Source organism: Epinephelus fuscoguttatus, linkage group LG10, assembly GCF_011397635.1.
Source record: "Epinephelus fuscoguttatus linkage group LG10, E.fuscoguttatus.final_Chr_v1".
Classification (NCBI taxonomy): Eukaryota; Metazoa; Chordata; class Actinopteri; order Perciformes; family Serranidae; genus Epinephelus; species Epinephelus fuscoguttatus.
The window spans coordinates 9,166,896-9,188,198 of NC_064761.1; the positions used below are offsets into that span (position 1 = coordinate 9,166,896).

General features: G+C 39.7%; 1 protein-coding gene across 3 annotated transcripts in view; it reads right to left on the bottom strand.

Moving 5' to 3' along the window:
• Positions 1-922: 922 nt before the first annotated feature.
• The window catches only part of mylk4b (myosin light chain kinase family, member 4b), a 37,538-nt gene continuing 17,157 nt past the window's right edge, over positions 923-21,303 (bottom strand). For 2 of the 3 annotated variants that reach the window (XM_049587949.1, XM_049587950.1), the window contains 12 exons: positions 9,764-9,845; positions 8,236-8,635; positions 7,819-8,048; positions 7,194-7,299; positions 6,360-6,453; positions 5,121-5,230; positions 4,873-5,014; positions 4,460-4,530; positions 4,223-4,351; positions 3,884-4,115; positions 2,404-2,452; positions 923-2,293 (listed from right to left, as the gene is read on the bottom strand). In XM_049587949.1, the coding sequence (XP_049443906.1) occupies positions 2,408-2,452; positions 3,884-4,115; positions 4,223-4,351; positions 4,460-4,530; positions 4,873-5,014; positions 5,121-5,230; positions 6,360-6,453; positions 7,194-7,299; positions 7,819-8,048; positions 8,236-8,635; positions 9,764-9,845 (1,641 nt within the window). In that variant the 3' untranslated portion in view covers positions 923-2,293; positions 2,404-2,407. Of the gene's footprint in view, positions 2,294-2,403; positions 2,453-3,883; positions 4,116-4,222; positions 4,352-4,459; positions 4,531-4,872; positions 5,015-5,120; positions 5,231-6,359; positions 6,454-7,193; positions 7,300-7,818; positions 8,049-8,235; positions 8,636-9,763; positions 9,846-11,221; positions 12,006-21,303 lie in introns of those variants that run through there. The other variant, XM_049587948.1, reaches the window with a different exon arrangement.

Here is a 21,303-nt window from a genome sequence, read left to right on the forward strand (position 1 = left end):
AATAAAAAATTGTCGTCAGACGATAGCCGATGTGTTCTGAGATTGGATTCCAGCCAGTGTGTTGCACCTTTTTTGTTCTCCTCATGGACCGCTTACCTGCATGCAACAAGAGCCAGCTCAGATGTGATTGGTCAGTTTCTACTCAGACTAACTAAATCAAGAATGTTTATGATGCCAAAATCTTGTACCACTGACTACAGATGCTGCAACTATATGCAGATATCTGTTTATAGAGATTTTTGATCCTGCACCTCATTAATCCCTGTTCTAACTCCTGTTTTTTGTGACCTGGCTACTGACTGCTGTCTGAAGTTTAACCCTCTAGAAAGAAACAACATAGGGCTAAATAAGCAAATATTAAAATTCTAAATTGGAATTGGAGTTGGCTTTAAATTTAGCTTTTTATGATGCAATTTGCAATTGTGCTTCCTAATTTCAGCTGGAAGCCTCCACAGTTATACTTTTTATTTTATTCTATTTCATTTTAACTTTTTACAATTTATACTGTTTTTATTTAATGTGTATGATAACATTTTTTTATCATTATTTTTATGTATTTCTTTATTCATTTATGTTATCATTCTGTACTTCTACTCTTGAGGCAAGGTGCCCTTACAGGAAATCTCATTTTTGCCTTTTTCTTAATTCCTTAGCAATTAATTAGTTTTGCTTTTTTCTTCGAGGCTTCTGTAGAATGCTGTGCTGAGCGTGGACACGCAGGAATATGAAAGCTACCCAATAAACACACCATATGTGGATAGGCTGACACATTTACAATGTCAGTATGCATGTACATTTTTTTGTATATGTTTACAAAACTCAGTTTAACTTTCATGCAAATGGTCAAACAATTTAAAAATTAAACATAATCCACAGAAATACACTGTAAGAAACACTGCAAATATTTTCTAGTGTGCTTTATTTATTCGCTTATTCATATTCTACATGTAATTATGTCTCATCATTACACAAGAAAACTTGAAAAAGGTATCATAAATTCAGTTACACAAGTATTCATTATCACAAAGCTTTTCCATTTCCAATTGGAGCAGCCAAAAACTGAGTGACAGACATTCATCCAACTTCCTATCTCTTTGAAAGAATGGGACAAAAAAAAGCACTGCCTGATGTTGTCTCTGCTCTGTTGTTGGCTTTCCATCAAGTTCAACTGTTCATTTACACATACAGTATTTGCAGAACTAAGTGAAATACTGTTTGTCTCTCATGAAAGAAATCCCATCTTGAGTAAAAGCTTTGCACTTCAAGTACAATCTGGTGTTGAACCAGTAAATAAATGAACATAAGAATCCACTTCAGTCATAAACATGAATCATTCATAGGTAGTATTCTGTTGTTCGTTATGCCTTCATGGAAGGTGAGAGGGCTACTCCAAACTGCCCAAGCAAAGGCGAACTAGTGGCATGAACGCATACAGAAGGCAATCCAGTCTACAGTGAAAACGTACCAGAGGTGTGGGTTGACTTTGGCTCGAACCAGGAAGTACTGAGTCATTGAGATATTCTCACTTTACAGGGGAATGAGAATATGTAGTGTTGTGGTATATACAAAATAAATTAATGTGGTGCGACTTCAACTTCAGCAAAGTTTACATGTTTTTTTTTTACTTTATGTCAAGACAGAAGAACATTTTTATAAGACTTGTAAATGAAAAGAAAGAAAGAAAATCTGTATTCACAAAAATATATTATTTAAATAACAGCATTCAATCTATAAATCGTTTGCTAATCTTGAAGAAATAGGCCAAAAAGTGCAAAGCATGCAACAAACCAGGACAACATGATGAACTGATCACTGTCAGACGAGGATAACAGTGTCTGTTTGACGCCAAACTGCTGATTTTCAGTTTTTCTTCATCTTTTCAGTGGTATATGTGGAAGTTGTAGAAGTGACAAGTAATTCAACTTCTTAGTCTAACATTCTGGATTCACCATTGCAGCAGGTTGTTCTGTACACCACCATAGAGCGAGCAAGTCCCCACTGGAACAGTCTGAAGTTTTGAGCTCTACAGGACAGCAAGCATGCTAGCAGGTGGTTTGTGCCTTGATGGCAGCGTTTTTAAAAAGTCTCTTTCTCTCCTGTGGGCCTCAAACTATACAGGTTGGAACTACAAGCTGCAGCACTAAGCGTACAATTCAAGAGTAGTTAAGCAGTAGCCATACAGGTACAGCGAGAGTAGTTATCCAGTAGCCAAACAGGTACAGCAGCATTGGTCCAGTATTGAGCCCCAGGGCCCTACATTGTTGAAAGGCATGCTGAGGGCCTCACAGTGTTTCTAGGGGGGAAACAGAAAAAAAGCAGATTTCAGGTTTTAAGTTTGCAGATGGTGAAAAACTGATGTTTTAATACCTGTTATGTTGTGTGACAGGAAAATATCAGTCTTACCTGTCTAGCTATTTGAAGGAGGAGCATGTGTGGAGTGGCACTTGTTTTTCTGCAAAGAGAGAGAATCCACTGAATTAGGAGCAAACACCTGTATGTGTGCCAATCTATTAGGACCTTTTTTAGCTTTTTGGGGGCCTGATTTAGAATCACTGTCATTGTGCTTTGTCACACATATTGCTCCTCGGGTCCAGAGTGAAGTTTTAGTCTACACTAACAAATCAGTTCAAAACCTACACTGAATGAGCTTCATAGAGTCTGGAATTACTGTAGAACTTTTTCATGCATTATCATGATCATTTGATTAAAATTTCAAACTCTAAAGTGATTAATTCAATGATGTCTAAAAATTCAATGTCAGGATAGCCCTGGTAGCCTGGGGACACTGACGGTGTAATCTCAAAACCCTATCGGTTTGAAGCAATTTAGCCCCTGGGGGCAAAGGCAAATGTTTCAGGGGTTCCAGTGTAGCCGACGGATATCTAGTTAACCAACGCATTCTCGACTGAACTTGTCAAATATCATCGTTTTGTCAGTGGATTTATCATCCTGCATCTGTTGCTGACATTCTGGGACGCCATAATCAACACCAGATCGTCAGCAAAAGTAGATGGTTAGGTTTAGGCAACAAAAGCAAGTGGCTAGGTTTAGAAAAAAAAACATCATGGTTTGGCTTTTCATTCACATGGGAAGCAAACAGTAGCACGGGTGACAGTCTGGGGTTTTGTGGACACATCCACCTTCCCTCCTACCTGCCCTAAAGGGACATGTTCCTCCTGCTCCTTATTTTTCATTGTTACTGGCAGCATTTCAAACTGACGCTGTTTATGGGCTTTGTGAATTGATGCTGCCCAGTGGTGTACCATACCAACGTTGTTACTGTTGGAATTTCAAAATGAGGCCATCCAGCACCGTTATACACTGCTGCGGCCCGGTGGTATATCATTCCATTATCGGTTATGGTTAACCGATAATGAATATTCAACCCAACACTTCCTGTTCTATGTGCTGGTCATTGTTTGCAGTCTAATTAGCAACTTGAGACATAAGAACTGTCATCAGACGATAGCCGATGGGTTCCAAGTTTGCCTTTATGCCAATGCTTTCTGCCTCTTTTGTTCTCCACACTGACTGTTTGCCTATCTTTGAGAAATAAAAAAGGATGGACTTGCAAATTTTTTTTATGAAAAGTCTTTGAATTTTGCTTTCAATAAAGCAATTTTCGAATGTGTCTATGATATTCCATCTCACGATTGTATCTCCTTGGCTTTAACATTTACAGTTTCAATTGCATGATTGCTTTAATTTAGATACAGCATTAAGCATTGAGCCACTACAAAAAGCCCACAGAGTAGCAACAAGAGTTCTAATTGGCCAGCTGCTATGTTTTGTATACTGCGTGTTTACTATAGCAGGAAATCATCAGAGCTCTGACCAAACAGCTCTGTTTAACAGCACATTATGATGATGTTCAATAAATTACCTTTTGGCTAAGTCGATAGTGCAGACTCCGGTCTGACAGCCAGGGATGTCTGAGGGACTCTGATGCGCTCATCCTCCAGCTCTTGCTCTTCACCAGCAGAAGGGTGATGAAGTCTTTGGCCTCGTCGGAAATGTCTGCGAACTCCTCCTCCTCAAAGTTCCATTGACAGGCCAGGATGTTGTTTAGTGTCTCATTATCGTCGTCCCCGAGAAACGGAGACAAGCCACTCAGCCTGGACCAACAGAAAACAGAAGTCAGGGATGCTACTGAGTGTTTTTTTATCTACAGTATATACACAGTATGAGCATCCACAACTGTAAATGAGCATCCACAACTCACAGCATGTATGTGATGACACCAAGGCTCCACATGTCTGTGGGGAATGAAACAAACTCATAGTTGATGACTTCAGGAGCTAAAAATTCAGGTGTCCCAAAATTGACCCTCAGCTTCTCCCTGGGCTTATACCTGTCAGAGACACAGGAGCAAAAACATGAAGTGAAGATACACCTGGGGCTCACAGCAACAGGTGACAGTTAACAAAGCTTTAAACTGTAACGAGATGACAGATTTTACCTCCTGGCTAGGCCAAAATCTATGATTTTAATCTTGTTAGTGGCTCTGCTGACACAAAGAATGTTCTCAGGCTGAAAAAGAACAAAAGAGAAGTATTACAATACTGTACATACACAGATAAAGAATCAAATGCAATTCTGTTCAGTTGCTGGTTATGTATACGTTTTTGGCTACAAATTCCTAAGGGGACTGCAGTGTATGGAGTATTAAATGTAACTAAGAAGTTGGAAAGAGCTATACACAAATAGAGTATAAAAAGTGGAAAACAATATTATAGTTGGGTTTGGGTTGTAAAACAGCAAACTTAAAGATGAAGAGTAGAGAGCATGACAACAAAAACTGGTTAAATAATAAAATTGACAGGGACATTGCTGACTGTGAGAATACAAAATCCCAGGCTGAAGCAGCTTTACCTTGAGGTCAAGATGAAGGATGTACATCTTATGCATGTACTGCAGCCCCTCACAGATCTGGCGTATAAACAGCACCGTGTCCAGCTCTGTCAGGTTGTAGTTCTCATCAATGATGCGGTCAAACAGCTCCCCTCCCTCAACACTAAGATACAGAGGGAAGCACGAAAACAATTACAGTGAGGAAGCATTTGTAACTTTGTTAAAATGACAAATGAGAACACACACAGCATGCAGGTACTCTGACTCACTATTCCATGACCAGGATGATGTCATGGCGCGACTCAAAGGCGGCATACAGCTGGATGAGGTTGGCGTGGTTCAGCTGGTTCATCACCTGGATCTCATTCCTCACCACGTCCTGAGAGACAGACAGACAAAAGACAGAAACACAAACTAGTTAATTGAGGTAAACCCACCAGGTGTTAGAAAACCATAGATGTTTATAATTATGAAATGATTTTTGGTTTCTAAGACTTTTAGACTTGTAAACTGGAAAAAATGTATGGAAGTTCATTAGTGACAAAAGTCTGTGAGTCAAGATTTGAAAAAGAGCATCTAAGGAGTTGTTCAACCAGGGAACGTAGCTGGACTTCATTTGCTCTGTAGAAAAAATCAAAATCATTATTTACACTCTTACTATGTTTGTGTGGTTTCTATTCCTCACAAGATTACTGTGAGCTGGAAGTAAGGTGTTATGACGTTAGACCACACCCTTGTGCATTCCCATTTTTAAAAAGTGTGTAAAGACTTCTGTGAAAAGCAGAAAGGATCTGAATCAAGAACCCTGATATGATGCATGGACAAAATTCTGTAAATCATTTAAACCATTAAATTGGGTGCATCATATTCCTTGTTAACCCCTTGTTAACTTGTTTATTGTTATGCACCAAAGCATCAAGGTAAATTCCTTGTTTCTAAAAATCTACTCGATCTAATGTCAAATCACCAAATTTTGCAGGAGATTAATCCAAAGAGAGGATGCTGGCATCAGGTACCTCTCATAGTTTGGGTAGCTTTTTCTAGGTCATACTGTATCACGGACTCTGATCTTTGCACACTAGTATCAGCTACAGTATACAGACTATATAGGACACAATCAGTTTTGTCATGGATGCTCACTGACAGCAACATGAGCCAGCCGAGGATTTGGCTGTGTGTTTGGTGGGCTCTGAGTCGGCTCCAAGCCTTTTGAATATCTCAGAGGATAACGTAGCCGCAGAGCTATGCTTGGACATCTGACCTGTCTCATCACTTTCAGATGACTGAGGGCAAGAAAGACACAATGAGGGTGACAGACCTCCACATGCCCACGCCCTCTAGGCTATTGAGCTGGGTCTATTTTTAAAATGTAATCCTTTATGGTGCTTAGCAATGATAAAAGAAACCTTCCATTAGACTGTCTGGGGAAACAGACATCCCAGTGCCATTGCAGAACATGTATTCTGTTACTGTACATATTCAGCATTCATTGGCCGTCATTACTGCACCTTCTCTTTCTGGCTCCTGGCTTTGATGATCTTGGCAGCCAATGTCAGACCAGATGAGTTCTCTACACACTTGTGGACTTGTCCAAAGCGTCCCCTAATGTAAGAAAAGCAGATAGATGAGTCAAACAAATACGTAGATACTAGAGACAGAGTATAAGAACTATCTAGAAACTTCATTTGGGATTTAAAAAAACGTTTATTCTAGTGCTATTTGATTTTTTGTGTTCTAATTTACGTAATTTATCTTTGTCATTCCAAATAACTGATGGTTACACCATCTCAAACAAAGGACTAACCCTAACCCTGCTCTATATCATTGTCTCCTTTAGATTTCAGAGTTTTGGTTAGACGAAACACACAATCTGAAGATGTCCATTTGGGCATTGGTAAGTTGTGACAGGCATTATTTATTTATTTAATATTTATATATATGTTTTACCAAACAATTATTCATTGTAAAAATAACTTGTAATAATTGATTATGAAAATAAGTATTAATCATCATGGCTCCTTCAGTCATGCAGTAATTAGGGCTATGTAATTTGAAAAATGTGCTTGCGTGCTAAGGGGTAATCTCCACTTCTAGAGGCAGGATTTAGTGCTGCTCTATTACATCAGAGAGGCCCGCTATTTCACAAGAGCCCTCCGAGGCTCTCAAACAAATGCCCTTTAGCGGGACAATAAAAGGCCTTGGAAAAAACTATTAGACATCCCCTCACAGGCTGTGAGATCCTCTGTTATTTCATTAGAGAGGACCAATGTGTTTGTGTCTGTGGCTGTAACTGAGCGAAATGAAAACAAACTTTTGAGAGTCAGGTTGTCATTGGTACTCACCCTCCCAGGACCTCATCCTTGTTGATGGTGTAATAGGTGGCTATCTGATGAGGTTTGGGAGTCACTATGCGGTGGTCAAAAGGTGCTACTGGTGGAGGGCTTAAGTCTGAAGAAACCATAAAGAAATGCAAAATAAAGAGAATTAGCTGTTGCTGAGAACAGAAAGTATGAAACGTATGAGCTGAGCCCCCAGAAACAAAGTGGATCAAAATAGCAGCATGCCGGTGTCTCATTATCTGCTCTGCCAGCTGTGCCAACTGACATGTTAGTGACGCTTGAATAGGCATGGTGTTATGACACTGGAGCTGCTTCAAAGTCTGAGGAATGAAAAGATAAATATCACCAACTAACAACCAAGTCGGGTCTACTTGGAGCCGGCAACTCATGAATATGGCAACAAACAGGATTAACTTCAAACAGGACCGTAGTCAGAGTGGGATGCATCTTTTATGGACATTCTTTTGGTGTAAATTGTAAACTGCAGTCTCATGTTTACACTACTTGATCATTACTGGGCGTTTTTTGATTAAAGAAGTATGTCTCGGTGAAAAAAGATCTTGTATTTTACCACATTGTTTTCTTGGATTGTTCTCATGCATTCATGCACTGTAAAAACATGTCTCACCAATAGTAAATTCCTTCTCTGATGACTCTCCCTCCTTCCTCTCCTCTTCTGTCTCTGCCTTTACTTTGTCAGATTTGGAGGCCTGAGGCGCGCCCCCCTCCACCACCTGTCCATCAGCATTTTCCACTTTACTGTCTTCCACTCTGCTCTTCTTGGTGTCATCCTTCACCAGGTCTTCCTCTGTGACATGACGTTTGCTGCACGTGGCCACATCGCTGTTCTCCTCAGTGCTACATGTGATAATTCAAGAAAACACAGAGCACATTTAAAATTTCACTTTATTTATAATCATTTGCAATTTTTTCCCTCTCTTCCACCAAGGAATTTGCTCTTAGCCAACTAAAAAAGACAACACACTATTTACTCATAGTTATATAAGTGACAGCATCAGGGTGAACTGTGATTGGCCAGAAATACCTTTCTTTTGGTAGGGGAGAGGTCTTGCAGATATCTCCGATGACACACGGGGCCGTGCCTGAGTTTGAGGACACTTCTGCCTCTCCTTTATGCTTCGTCTTCCCATCATCCTCCACTTTTTCAGCCTGTTCTGGACTAACATCTTCTGCTTCTTCTTCTGACTGCGAGTCCTCAAAGACATCCCCCTCCTCTTCCTCCTCAATTGCCTGCTTCCTGTCCTCTGGCTGGGTGGCAGAGGTGTGAGATTCGTTTAGGATCAGCTCTGCAGACTCTTGTTTTCTTCCTTTGTCCTTCCCCCTTTGATTGTCAGCCTCTGCTTTTCCATGGGAATGCTCAGTGTTCTGCCTGTTGAGCTTTTCCACCTGTTCCTGTAGCTCAGGCTCATTCAGCAACGAAGTGTCTGAGGTGGGAGAAACACAGCAAAAAAACATAAGGGATTGCGCCACTCTCTACGGACATTTATTACTACTCTGTAAATCTGTGACCCTGGAATGGATACAATTCAATCATGATACAAATTCACATTCTTTATATTTTATGCAATATTAAACCCACTAGGGATGGCAATGTTTGCCAAATCAGGTTTGAGGTAATTTGGAAACAGTGTCACCACGACATACTTTGTCCACTAGAGAGCACTGACAAGTTGATTTTCAAGCTGTAAAATTTCACATTCACTATGTATTTTCGTCAGAATTTGAAACGCAAATAAAACTAGGGGATGTGTATCAAGGCTGTTTAAAGCTACAGTAGGTAAATTTTATTTATCTATCTATATATATATATATATATATATATATATATATATATATTGCAGAACATATATATATATATATACATATACATATATACATATCCTGACAGTAGTACATAGGAGAGATGATCTATGAATAATTCAGGTTCCTTTGGCTCCTCTGTCTCATAGTGCTCCTAAAGGTATTTGCAAAAATCCGCTGCGCCTGAACAAAACCAACCAATTAGAGCCAGAAGGAATCTCTAACACAGTGTCAATCACTGTTTGAGCACACGAGGCACCCTTGGTCTTGGTCTGTGAAAGTGAAAGTGAGAGCAAGCTTTTTCATCATCCATCTTCTTCTGTTTACTTGTCTTTGTCATGTACATTTTTGTTGGTAGCACAGCATGTGCACAAGCATTGACTGACAATGTGTTAGAGACTCCTCCTGGCTCTGGTTGCTTTTATTCAGGCACAGTGGATTCTTGCTATGAGATGCTCCAGGACGAGCCAGAGGAACCTGATTTTTTCACAGACTATCAGTCTACTTTGCTACTGTCAGGAAACAAGTGACTGTAGCTTTAAGTTATGGGATTCCGTTTTTAAAAAAGACTATTAGCTGATAAATCACCAGTTTTTTAAGTATTCACATCTATATTGGCTTCAAAATATCCAGTATTGGTCAGGATATAGTCTATATCTACTCCAGCAGATTGTCAAAGATTAATGGCTGTGCACATCTCTGCATGAATTCAGGTGACTTGAGGTAAAGTGGTATTTCTTGTTTGAGCCTACCTGATGAGTCTGCAGCCCTCCTCTTCTTCTGGGCCTTCAAGCCCTTCAGACACAGCTTGGCTTTATCCTTGTCATCCTTCGCCTTGTTGTTGAAGGAAGAAAGAAAGATCAAGGATTAGACAATGGATCTATAAAGTGACAGATGTTGACAAACTCGAACCGTGTTTTAAAAAAAGCCCAACTGGCCCCTGGCATTTTTTGTCTTTTCACTTGTCAAAAGGGGTCAAAAGTAATTTATGAGTCTGATTTTTGACAGGAACAGCAGCGTAGTCATATATGTGTTATCATTTGCACAACAGTAAGACAGCAAGCCAAAGTGTTTGTTAGTGTTGCTATGGTTGCCCCTGTAACTCGAGGATAATGTACTGCGCGATGGATGCCTCCTTCATGAGAGAGAGGAAAGGTCACATATCATCTGTAGCAGACGATATGCTGCACAACACAGGAAACAGTTCTATTCACGGTTTCCAACATATACTATACAGTGATTAAAGAACAAAATACAATGGCAGCATCAATAAAAGATATTTTTTATGCATGACACTTGACAGGATGTCAGAGAAGAAGTTCAGGTGATCCCTGCTGTAGTTTCCTTGCCGTTACTTAATATGTCTGACAGAGGCTGTCTGGTGTAATAAATCTGTTTGCTTGACCGCACGCCCATTCCTAAAAACAGCCTCTGAATCAGCAGAATTCAAGTATGTAAGATATTCCATCTCATACAAAAACATACACAGATGTTCTGCAAAGACAAGGCAGTACATTCTTCATATTACTCCAAAGACCAAGAAAAACAAACATGCGCAATGTGATGCAGACTAGGTGTGACTTTAGAACAGGCCAGACTAGTGCCAAACCTGTGCAGTTGCAGTCCAACTCGCTGTTGATAAAGACTTGGTTAAGATAAGATAACCGGTGTGACTCTAATCATTAACACTTCAGGGGCAAATCACAATCACTGCATGAGGGAAAATTACTTAACATTACAGAGAACACCATGTTGGAGTACAGCAGAGCTTATAATAGATGTATAAGGAGCCATATCAGAATTATGAGGAATGAGAAGCAACTTTATGTGCAAAGCAGGAATTTAAAAAAAACTGTTAAGAGCCATTTAAAGATTTACTGTATGTATTTTGCTTACAAAAATCAAGTTTCAGAGACACTCACTGATAACGTTGCTGCAAACAGGTCACATATTCCATCACAAGGATTAGGAACCTTTCAGGCAGCACTTAATGCCTCTGTAGCTATGATCACAATGCAATTAGACCTTTCACTATGTTGCCTTTAGTGACATAGCACACAGTAATATAACCACTCCTAAAACATTGCACTACACCTTACCTAATGTACTCTATGTTGGAGATGTGAGAAGGAAACTAGATGGAAAAACATTTGATTTTGAGGCCACCTCTTGTGGGAAAATCTCACTTGTGATGTTGTCAAACCTCTCACCTTCTTGTTAGCCTTCTTTCCAGGCTGTTTAAACAGCAGCTCCACCAGCCTGGAGCTCTTCACCACCTCCCCAATGAAGCTGATCACCTGCTGGGTACCCTCCACCAGCTTCTCCACCCCTTCCAGCCTGCGTCCCTGACTCTCCACCCGCTCACTGGCCCTCTCCACGGCCCCACACAGCTCCCTGCATGTCGCATCCATCCCTGAACCGTGTCTGCCCCCATGGCCCCCTTCTCGCAGAGAGGTCAGATCCAGACCCATACCCCTGATGTCCAGGGTCAAGCCGTCGAGCCGGGTCAAGACAATCTGCTGCATGTTGAGCAAGCGCTCCATCTGAGAAGTCAGGGAGTCCATTCGGTTCTCCATGCAGCGCAGGGCTGCATCATGAGGGAAGGAAGGTGATGATGAAGAGGCTTGGGACTTGTCTGATCCGTTAAGCGAAAGCTTCCTTCCACCAGGCTTCTGACCATGAAGAGGGTTTGGATCATAGACTTTGGCTAAAGAGTTGACAAGGCTGGCGCTCATGATGAGTTACAGCAGACCTCCTCACAAACAGCAAAAACTTTTCACTCTCCACTTAAAGTTCACTTTCATGCAGGCTTGGTGGAAACAACAAAAAGCATATTACCAGACAAAGCTACAGGCAGGAGAAAAAAGGTGGAGGGAGAACAGAGATCTTTCCCTCAACACTGCACCACAGAATTGAGTTTTAAGAATAGCAAATGGCTGTCCTCCAAATTAAAGTGCAGCCCCCCGAGGACGTCAGGGACTGAGTGGCCAGTGATAAGAGCTGAGGACTCTGGTGTGCAGTTGGGGATTGATGTGGGTTAGGGGGGAGATGCTGGAGAGGATCGCAATGTGACATATGAGACACTTTAAAAGCCCTTCAGTCAGGTGTCAGAATCCCAAGAATGTGGGGCTGAAATATGACACCGTAAAAAATAAGACAAACAAATAAAATGTCTGACCCCATAAAAAACAGAATAGAAGAACACCAAATTTCACAATCACGAACCTCTGCAACGTTACCGGAAACTCAGTAATATGAGTATTTTGTTGAAACATGGATCTTATTTTCGGATTCTCTATAGAGGCTGAAGATGGTTTTCAAATTGTTCCATAACAGGAAGTGGAGTGACAGGTGCAAGTGTGTGCAAGGCCCTAAAAACTTTATTAACCACTTGAACCTCTGTTAAAAACACAAACACTGTGGGTATTTCTGAACCTCCTCAAATGCCACACAGTTCTCAAAAGTGATTTGTTGATTGTCAGCAGAACATTGCGGAACTGCCACAAGTTCCCAAGGGCGAGACTTTTTGCAAAAACTTAAATCTTGTTTTTAACGTTGGGAAAATGCATTCTTGTAATATGTAATATTATATATTAATATAGGCTATATAATATTATTCATAATATGTAATTGTGTATTTAGTTTTAATACTGGTAATTATCTGTTCCTTGTTAATATTGTTGCTCATTTAAAATGCTACTGATTGAATTACATCCTTTTGTTAGAGCCTACCCAATTTTTGTATAACCCCCAAACTTTTTTATCCGTACTGAAAGTTGTATCTAAATACAAATAACTTTTTGGGAAAGGAAAAAAACATACATAGCAATGAATAAATACATTAATTAGTTTATTAATAGTTCACTGAATCTGATGATGAATGTTTTCATTTTAACATTTTGCAAAGAGGAAAAAGTAACTTAAGGAAATTAAGGAAATTTCTTACAAAAAATTGATTTTACTTGGAGTCGGAAAGAGGCGCAAGGTTCCCAATATAGACCCACTGTCAAGACAAGACAACTGAAGAAAACAGGAAACAGGTGATGCTACTGACACCTAAGAGCTGTTGATACAGAGCAGACGGGGATTGTGGGAGAGGAAACTTTCTGCACGTGTTGTTTGCTGAGACTTAAAGAGGACAAACTGACACAGATATGCACATGGACACGGAAGTTTGTATTCATGAACAAACGATTGACACTTATGGAGACGTGTCTGACTGTGCACGCTGGTCTCAAACTTTTCCACGTCTCGGTACAGTGATATCTGGAGTAGGAAGGGTGACAAAGCGCCGGCGCCTATATACTGGCACCCATCTGTCAGCACCGGAAAAACCTGACCTATACCCTGTCCCTCGCACTGTTCCCAGTACAGACAACTCGTCAGCTGTCAGGTTTAACACTCGTATCCCCATTTACCAGCTAAGGTGAGACTGAAAGAGGACACTGTACAAGTGCAGACAGGGTACAGTGCATGCCGTAAAAATACACTGACCGAACAAAAAAGATGACTGATCAGTGCTCTTTTTTATTTACGCTAACCTGGTTTCTAAATTTTAATTTAACAACTTTGTTATTTAGAGCTCCTACTGTATGCACTGCAGCTATCCAGGGGTTTAAAGCGCCATTTCACACAAGATTAGATTTTACCCAAACAATGAACAGAAACATGTCTTTCCAAATGCAAAAATCAGTTACTACTACTCTTAACTGACATTTAAAAGCCAACTGTATCTCTCCCTTTAGGACAAATGGAGAAACTTCTCACATCATGGCAGATCAAGTAATCAGATTATATTTAGAAAATATGATGCTGTTGAGTTTTGCTGTTTTTTGCACTAGCTACACAACAACAGATATCTCCAAACCCCAGCAAATCTCATCAAGATCACTACTTAGATGAATAAATACCAAAAAATAAGCTTTTAACTATGTTTTGAGTGAAACATTCCATTTATCATGCTGCTAACGTCTCCACAAAATACAACACATGGACATTAAAAAAAATACATATTTCTTCACACTGGTTGGAGGGACATCACCAGTTTTGGGAAACTTAACTGTTATTCTGACTGCGAACACACTTTAAGCAGCAGTAACTGACTTTTTGGCCACTTGGGGGCAGCGAAGGCACGAAATGTGTCATCCAGCGGATTTTCCTTGGCTCTTGGGTTGTTGCTCAGACCACAGATTGTATTTCCCCATTTCCGTACACCATGCCACCATGGACACCAAGAATGTAGACATGGATCAAGAGAAAGAGCCGTCTCTCTCTCTCTCTCTCTCTCTCTCTCTAACACAGACCAAACTCTGATCATACGGTAAAACAAAACAGTGCTAAAGCTAATCAAGATTCTGTTACTGTGTTGCCTAATTTTTGCCTAAAATGTTTGGAGAAACATATTTTAGCTTACTGTTTTACTGTAATACAAGAACTTTTGCTACTACCCAGGGCCACCATATTGTTTTTGGATGATTAACTCACATTACATCACCCACCAGCAAGAGCATATATTGGTCTGGCATGTTGCAGTGCATTCTGGTAGTTGTAGGTTTTCTACCTGTCGAGCAAAAGCAAATGCCACATCCCTTTTCCTCAGCTTTCTCCTGAGATTCTACAAGCAGCCCGTTTCACATCAGACAGTCATTTGATCTACTGTTAAAGGGATAGTTTGGATTTTTTGAAGTAGGGTTGTATGGGGGTACTTATTCATAGACAGTATATTATATACAGTGGATGTCAGCTGGCATGCCCCCAGTCTGGAGAAGCAGGCTGGAGTCCAAAATTTAAGCTAAGCAATCTAAGCTGTGGAGGGATCACCAACATAACATATTTTAGGCAGTTAAAAAAAGTTCCACCTAAAAAAATCAGTATCAATTTAAGTGTATACTATATTCATAATGTTTTCACTGTTTTTTCTTAACATCAGAGAGTGATTTCCTGCTGGCAATTGTTATGTTGCTCTCTTCAAAGCCAGACTCCATTGAGAAAAACAATGATTTATCATTGCTGAACACAAGAGTTGATGGTCTACTTCTGCCTCGAACCAATATTTTGTGTGTATACAGTAATTACGTGACTTTGTTAGTTTGGTTTCACTAAAGTCACACAATAACACAAACTAACTAACTGAATGAAGCAGCAGTAGACCAGCAGCTCCAGTGTTCAGCATGCTAAAATTGCTATTTTTGTCAGTGGAGTCTGGTGGTTTTGACAAGAGCATAGATGGGGAACTGAAGCTGTCAGTGGTGTTCCCGTCAGAACGGGCTGTCTGATGAAAAGGTAAAGAGGTGAAAATCTCTCAATACAGCACAGACTTAATGATAGACTTGATTTTTTTAGGTGGCTAAAGTATGTTTATTGCTGACCCCATCCACAGCAGCACATCATAGCCTTTGTGTCAGACTCCAGCCCACTTCTCCAAACTGGGGATGTGCCAACTGACATCTACTGTAGATAAGATACTGATTATACAGGAATTATAATGCATTCATGGATGGACAATAAGGACAATAACGGAATCAGTGAGGGAAATGGTGTTTCCCTTTCTCACAGACTTCTCTTAAAGCATATTTTCCTATGGCAAAAAAAGGAGGTGACCAAGGCACTCTTGAGGTCCAAATATTAAAAAGCCTTTATTTGAAGTGGCTAATACATTGTAAAAGATAAAATGCACCAACTTATTTTCCTATATTGGACTCATCATGTTTTAAGCTATTGCTCACACAACAGCCACTAGATTAGGTGTCTGAAAACATGATAGATGACTGCTAAAATTAAAGACAGTTATTTGGTCTAAAACCTTCCTGTAAATAGATGAAACAGTACAGAGAGCAATGAGGAAAGGAGCAAAGTGGTGGTTGATAGGTCTGGGTCTGGCGTTGAGGGCAGAGGGAGGTTTAACTGTACCCTGTTGGACAATCTCCGAAATCCCCAGTCAGAAAAGGTTACATGGTAAGATGAGAGCCAGCGTGGTATAGAAGCACTGTTTAGGAATGAGACTGACGCGGCCTCGCCTGCCACTCTCACTGCATATAGAGTTACTCAGCAGGAAGACACAGACAATACATAATGCCTATTCCAGTGTTACACACTGTCTGGTAATCCATATCACTCCAGTGCCAAGACCTGAACAACATGAATGCAACGAGCTTTGAGCCAAGAGACACAATAATAGACTGTGTGACATGCAACAAACATGTGCCTCAGGCTAATAGCTGCTGTTGTGGTGTACCCAAGTCAACCCAGTTACCAGAATAAATGTTGGCATTGTATGTTTCTGCAAACGACAGATATGTTGCATTTGTACATTATTTTGTAGTGGATATTTTTGCACTTTATGTTTATCATTAATGTTATGGTGAAGATGCAGTTAGGTTTAGGCACATAATCACTTGGTTTTGGTAAAGAAAAGATGCTGTATTGGCTTAAAACACTTATGTTTGGTGGCACAAAAGCCGCTGGAAAAGTGGGGAAGGGTCAGTGGAAAAAAAATATTCAATGGCTCAAATGCAGCTGGGAAACACAGCAATGTGTTGACAATAAACACATAGGTTAAATAAAAAAAAACACAAAGATTCTGTGTCACAAAAACTGGTGGAAACGCAGCGAAGGATCGCCAAAAAACAACTGGTCTGCAGCTTGGCAGCTGTCTCACCTTGGTGTCATGCCATCCACCATCTATCATCCCCTCCGCCTGCCGTTGACAAAATCAGCACATGTACTATGTCACAAATGTTGATATGTTACGTATGAAACATACAAATGTAACATATTGGTGGTTTGCAGAAACATACATTGACAACATTTTCTTCTGGCAACTGGGCTGATACAGTATAGGCCTAGTACATTACAGTAAAGTAAATATTTTCAAGTACTGGCATTTAACTTGTCTATTTCCATATTGAGACTCTACAGTTTTTACATTTGCTGCACTTAATTTATCTGACAAAGTTTTGAATTTAAAGATTGTGCTTCTGTTATATCTTGTTTTGGCTTCCTTTCCATTTTTACTGTTGAAAATTCAGACTCTTAAGACAGCATGCTGTCATTTAAGTCTTTAATGACGTATATTCATTCATAGTGTATTGGTACTCTGGCCCTGGATACAGTTTAGGGGACCGTATGCCATGAGGGACTCAAGTCTCATAAGCTGAACCTGTTTCTACTCCTTTAATAAGACAAACTGGTAGTACTAGGGATGCCTAGTAACCGACTAGCAATTTTAGGCCACCTGACAACAGCTCAGTGACAGCTCTCTGATCCCTGGTATGTCCCAGGGCTGTGGTCCAGCTCTGGGGTCTCTGAATCATCCAGGGTTCCCTTCCCCCTGCCCACAGAGGATTCACCATACCGTCACGATGACGCGTCCAACACAGCCTTACTGAGACGAAAAATAATCTATTAATTAATTCAAAAGAGTGCATTCAAAGGGTCCTCAGCAACTTGTAAGGCCTGTTGATCCCCAAGTTCACCACCAGCAGGTTTCACTTGAACAGCCAACAAAGTGTCAGATACTCAGCGGTAAAAGTGAGTAACCATCATTAATAAATGGTAAATTGATGATTGATCAAAACCTAGTTCACCATTCAACAAGAAATTATAATCATCATTTGCAACTTAATAATAGCCATCTAAATAATGTATATAGATGGTTTACAAACCACATATTACCATTAACAAATGCTTCATAGAGTACATTAAATGTTGTAATGAGTGCAAGACTATTAAAATAACTAACTAGCATTATTAATAATCAGTACACATGATTAATTATCATTTCATTGTTAAGGGTAAAATTATTATTAACTAAAGTTTACCATTTATTAATGATGGTTATTATAAAGTGTTATCAAAGTGTGGGTTGTGATGCACTTCACCATGTGATGGATGACTGACTTCCTCTTCTCTATCATAATGTTATATGTCTTTACAAGCCAGTGTTTCGCAGTTATTAATAACATATACAGACTGCTAAGCACAGGCAATATCAGTTAATGCACTGTTTGAATTATATAGCCTACATTTTAAAATAGCCTTTTTTATCTGTACGATGTACAGTATTTACTTGTGCCATCTGACCAAATACTCAAACCAAAGATGCCATGATTTATAGCTGCACTGTTACATAAAATGGAAATATTTAACAGCGTATTTTCCCATATTTCATTTGGACTGATTTAGTATCTTTGGAAACACCTGCGTCATGACTAGAATTTAAGCAAAGTTATGTGCGTTTGAACAGTGCTTCATGCTGCATCAGGCTACAGAGGGAGTCACTGGGAGGTTTCTCTCTTTATGGCTTACAGTTCCTCAGTACTTGAGGAGGGATGTCTGGACTGTACATGACAATGGAAAGAAGGCTACACATTATCTCTGTAGCTCCACCTGCTGCTTTTCTATCTGACAAACCTACTTGTGTCACCACTGGCTGATGACAGTCTGTACTTTCACAGTTCAGCTGCCATGATAACGTTCGTCAGGCCTGCTCTGTTATGACCTCGGACAGACGCTAAAAAATTCCTTTCATGGAAAGGAGGTGCTGTAAGACGTCAGCAAAATGTATATATACTTGTGTTTGTGCTTGAGAGGGCAGCCTGTAAATATGTTACATAAGCAACACAAGTATGTGCACAGACTTTTAATAATATCCCTTGGTTATTGTGAGTTTGCTGCTTGCTTTCAGTGTTACATAACATAAAGACAACTGGGTGTAATGGGACTGGTGTTTGAAAGAGGATTCAGGATAAACTGTGACCTTTGACCTTTGTGGAATGACTGTCAAGCCCACTGCCCCAAAACACACAAACACATATAACCAGCAGAGCTTAGTGGAGAATTCAAGCAGAGGATCTCATGTCTCACTTTGTTTCTCAGCATCACAGCACAAGTACAATCTGGTGGTGTCAACTTGCAACTTGATAAAAGTAATTTAATCAAAAAGTTTTTGATTCTTTAATGCTGTAAACAGGCCCAGAAATTCATTGATACGAAAGCTATTAACATGACCACAACAATATGGTGGTTAGAGACAGTCCTTGAACTAGAGGACCAAGTTCAGGTATAGTATTCAGCAGGACTCTGCCCTGCTGCAGTGCCCTTCAGCAAGGCACTTACACTCTGAACTTTCTCTATTTCAATTCTGATAAAAATTTAAGCATCAGTGCCTTCTATGAAATGGAGTTAATCATTCAGTGCTATTACTTTCAAGGTACAGGTCATGATTGCCTCATTGTGCTACCATTTAGTGTTTGAAATCTTTACATGCAGCCCATTTTGTAATGTCAGATTACACAGCTCAGCAAATTCATACAAGGACACTCCTCCCACATAGTAAACTAAAATCACCTAAACAAAAAATAGAAACAACTGTGTACAGAGATACATTAATACGAGTGACAATTAATAAAAATTAGTAAAGATACTGATGAATGTAATAGGGAATACATGTTTAGATGTATTTCTGCAAACATTGTTTAATTGTATGTAAACAATAGATACATTTTATATATATATATACATATATATATATATATATATATATATATGTCTAAATTGTCTTTTGATTGTATTTGTGTTTATGTTGCATTTTATGCGTTTATTGTATTCTTGATTAAATAAGCCCTAAGAACATTTGTACAGTAAATTGATTAACATGTGCAACATTATCATTGTATGTATTTCACTGCAATGTGTTGTCTGTAATGCACACAATAGTATAACTTTGACAACAATAAGGTCGACATGATGTGTCCTCTAATGGACAACCTAGGTTGTTGCCATAAAAACTCAGTTTTTGTTTTTAATCAAGACATCTGGTATGTTTTGCAAAAATGTCAGCAGCAATGTAAAGTATATATGATTAGGAGTAAATTAGCTAAGACATGCTAACTCTTTGGCTAGTTATATGGTGTTGTAATTTTAACAAAGGTGCATTTCTGTCCTGCTCCCACTGGGTGGCAGAAGAGGGCCACAAACCTGCTGATGACTACCTGGGAATTTGGAAGCAGCAGGCAGGCATTTTGGTGGAGGGTCAGAGTGTCTCACCCAGCTGTTCTCTGATTACCTTGAACCCCAACCTACTAACCCTCTACACACACACACAGTGTTCATACAAAGCCAAGTAGTCAATGTTTGCCATGCAAGATCTACTGTACATGGTGACAGATCATAAACACTACCAGTTGTGACTTCATGTTGGCCTTATGTTCAATTTAGCTTCATTTCATCCTGCTATCATTCACTACATCTGCACTCTTCATTTAACAAGCCACAAAACTCCCAAGTATTATACTAATCTGTATTGTAATTAACTAGCCTACTCATCATGTAGTACCACAGTGTTTTACACTGTCAAAGGAGTCCTTTAAATCAGGCAGCCATTGCTTACCATTGATTTACGGATAAAAAACAACTTGGACAGATATGAAATTTGTTAAATAATTCACAAAATAAACACTGTGTCTGCTAGTATTATTATTTTGGAGTGATGTTTCCTATTTGTTAACTGCAGCTGCATCCAAATATGACACATTGTACACACTGGAACCTAATAGGCCTATGCAATGCATCCTTTTAAAATGAGTGGTCTATGTAAGATGACTCTGCTCTCCCCACTGTTTGCTCTACCAACCTGTGTGCTGCTGCTGCTACACTGGTCTAAAGACACCCAGGTGAAACTGTGCTAATCTTGATTAAAATGCACTTGTCATGCACTCAGTTAACACTTAATTTGGGACACAACAAGCTGACATTGATGCAGTCTAACAGCTTTGCAGTAATGTTTATGGAGAAATATTATTTTAACTTTTTATGATAACTAACTGTATATCCATAGCCTATATATACCCCTAAATCTATGCACTTTACATTGAGACCTATTGTGCTCCATTTCTGCCAGTGTTTTGTAATTATGTGCAGGTGAGGGGACTTACCTGTTTGAAAAAGAGATTTTGACAGTGCATACTGGTGAAAGCTTGTTACTCTTCTGCATCACAAACAAATGAACAAAAAGCAAATACGGACGTAAGAACACTGCTTTTGGACTGGTTTACATCTCGCTGGTACTAAAAAACGGAACATTCAACAGAGTGTAAGTTAGCACCTTTTACTATGGCGGCGTGCGCCGAGTGTGATTGCTGCCGCTAAAAGACTGATAAAACAGAACTGGTGAATGTAATTCAGACGCATATAAAGTCATGCTGTGAACAGTACTGTTCATGCAGGCAATTTGTCAGGTAAGCTATGGTAGCTAATAAAGCTACTGTCACAGACTATTCTACATTGTATGTCC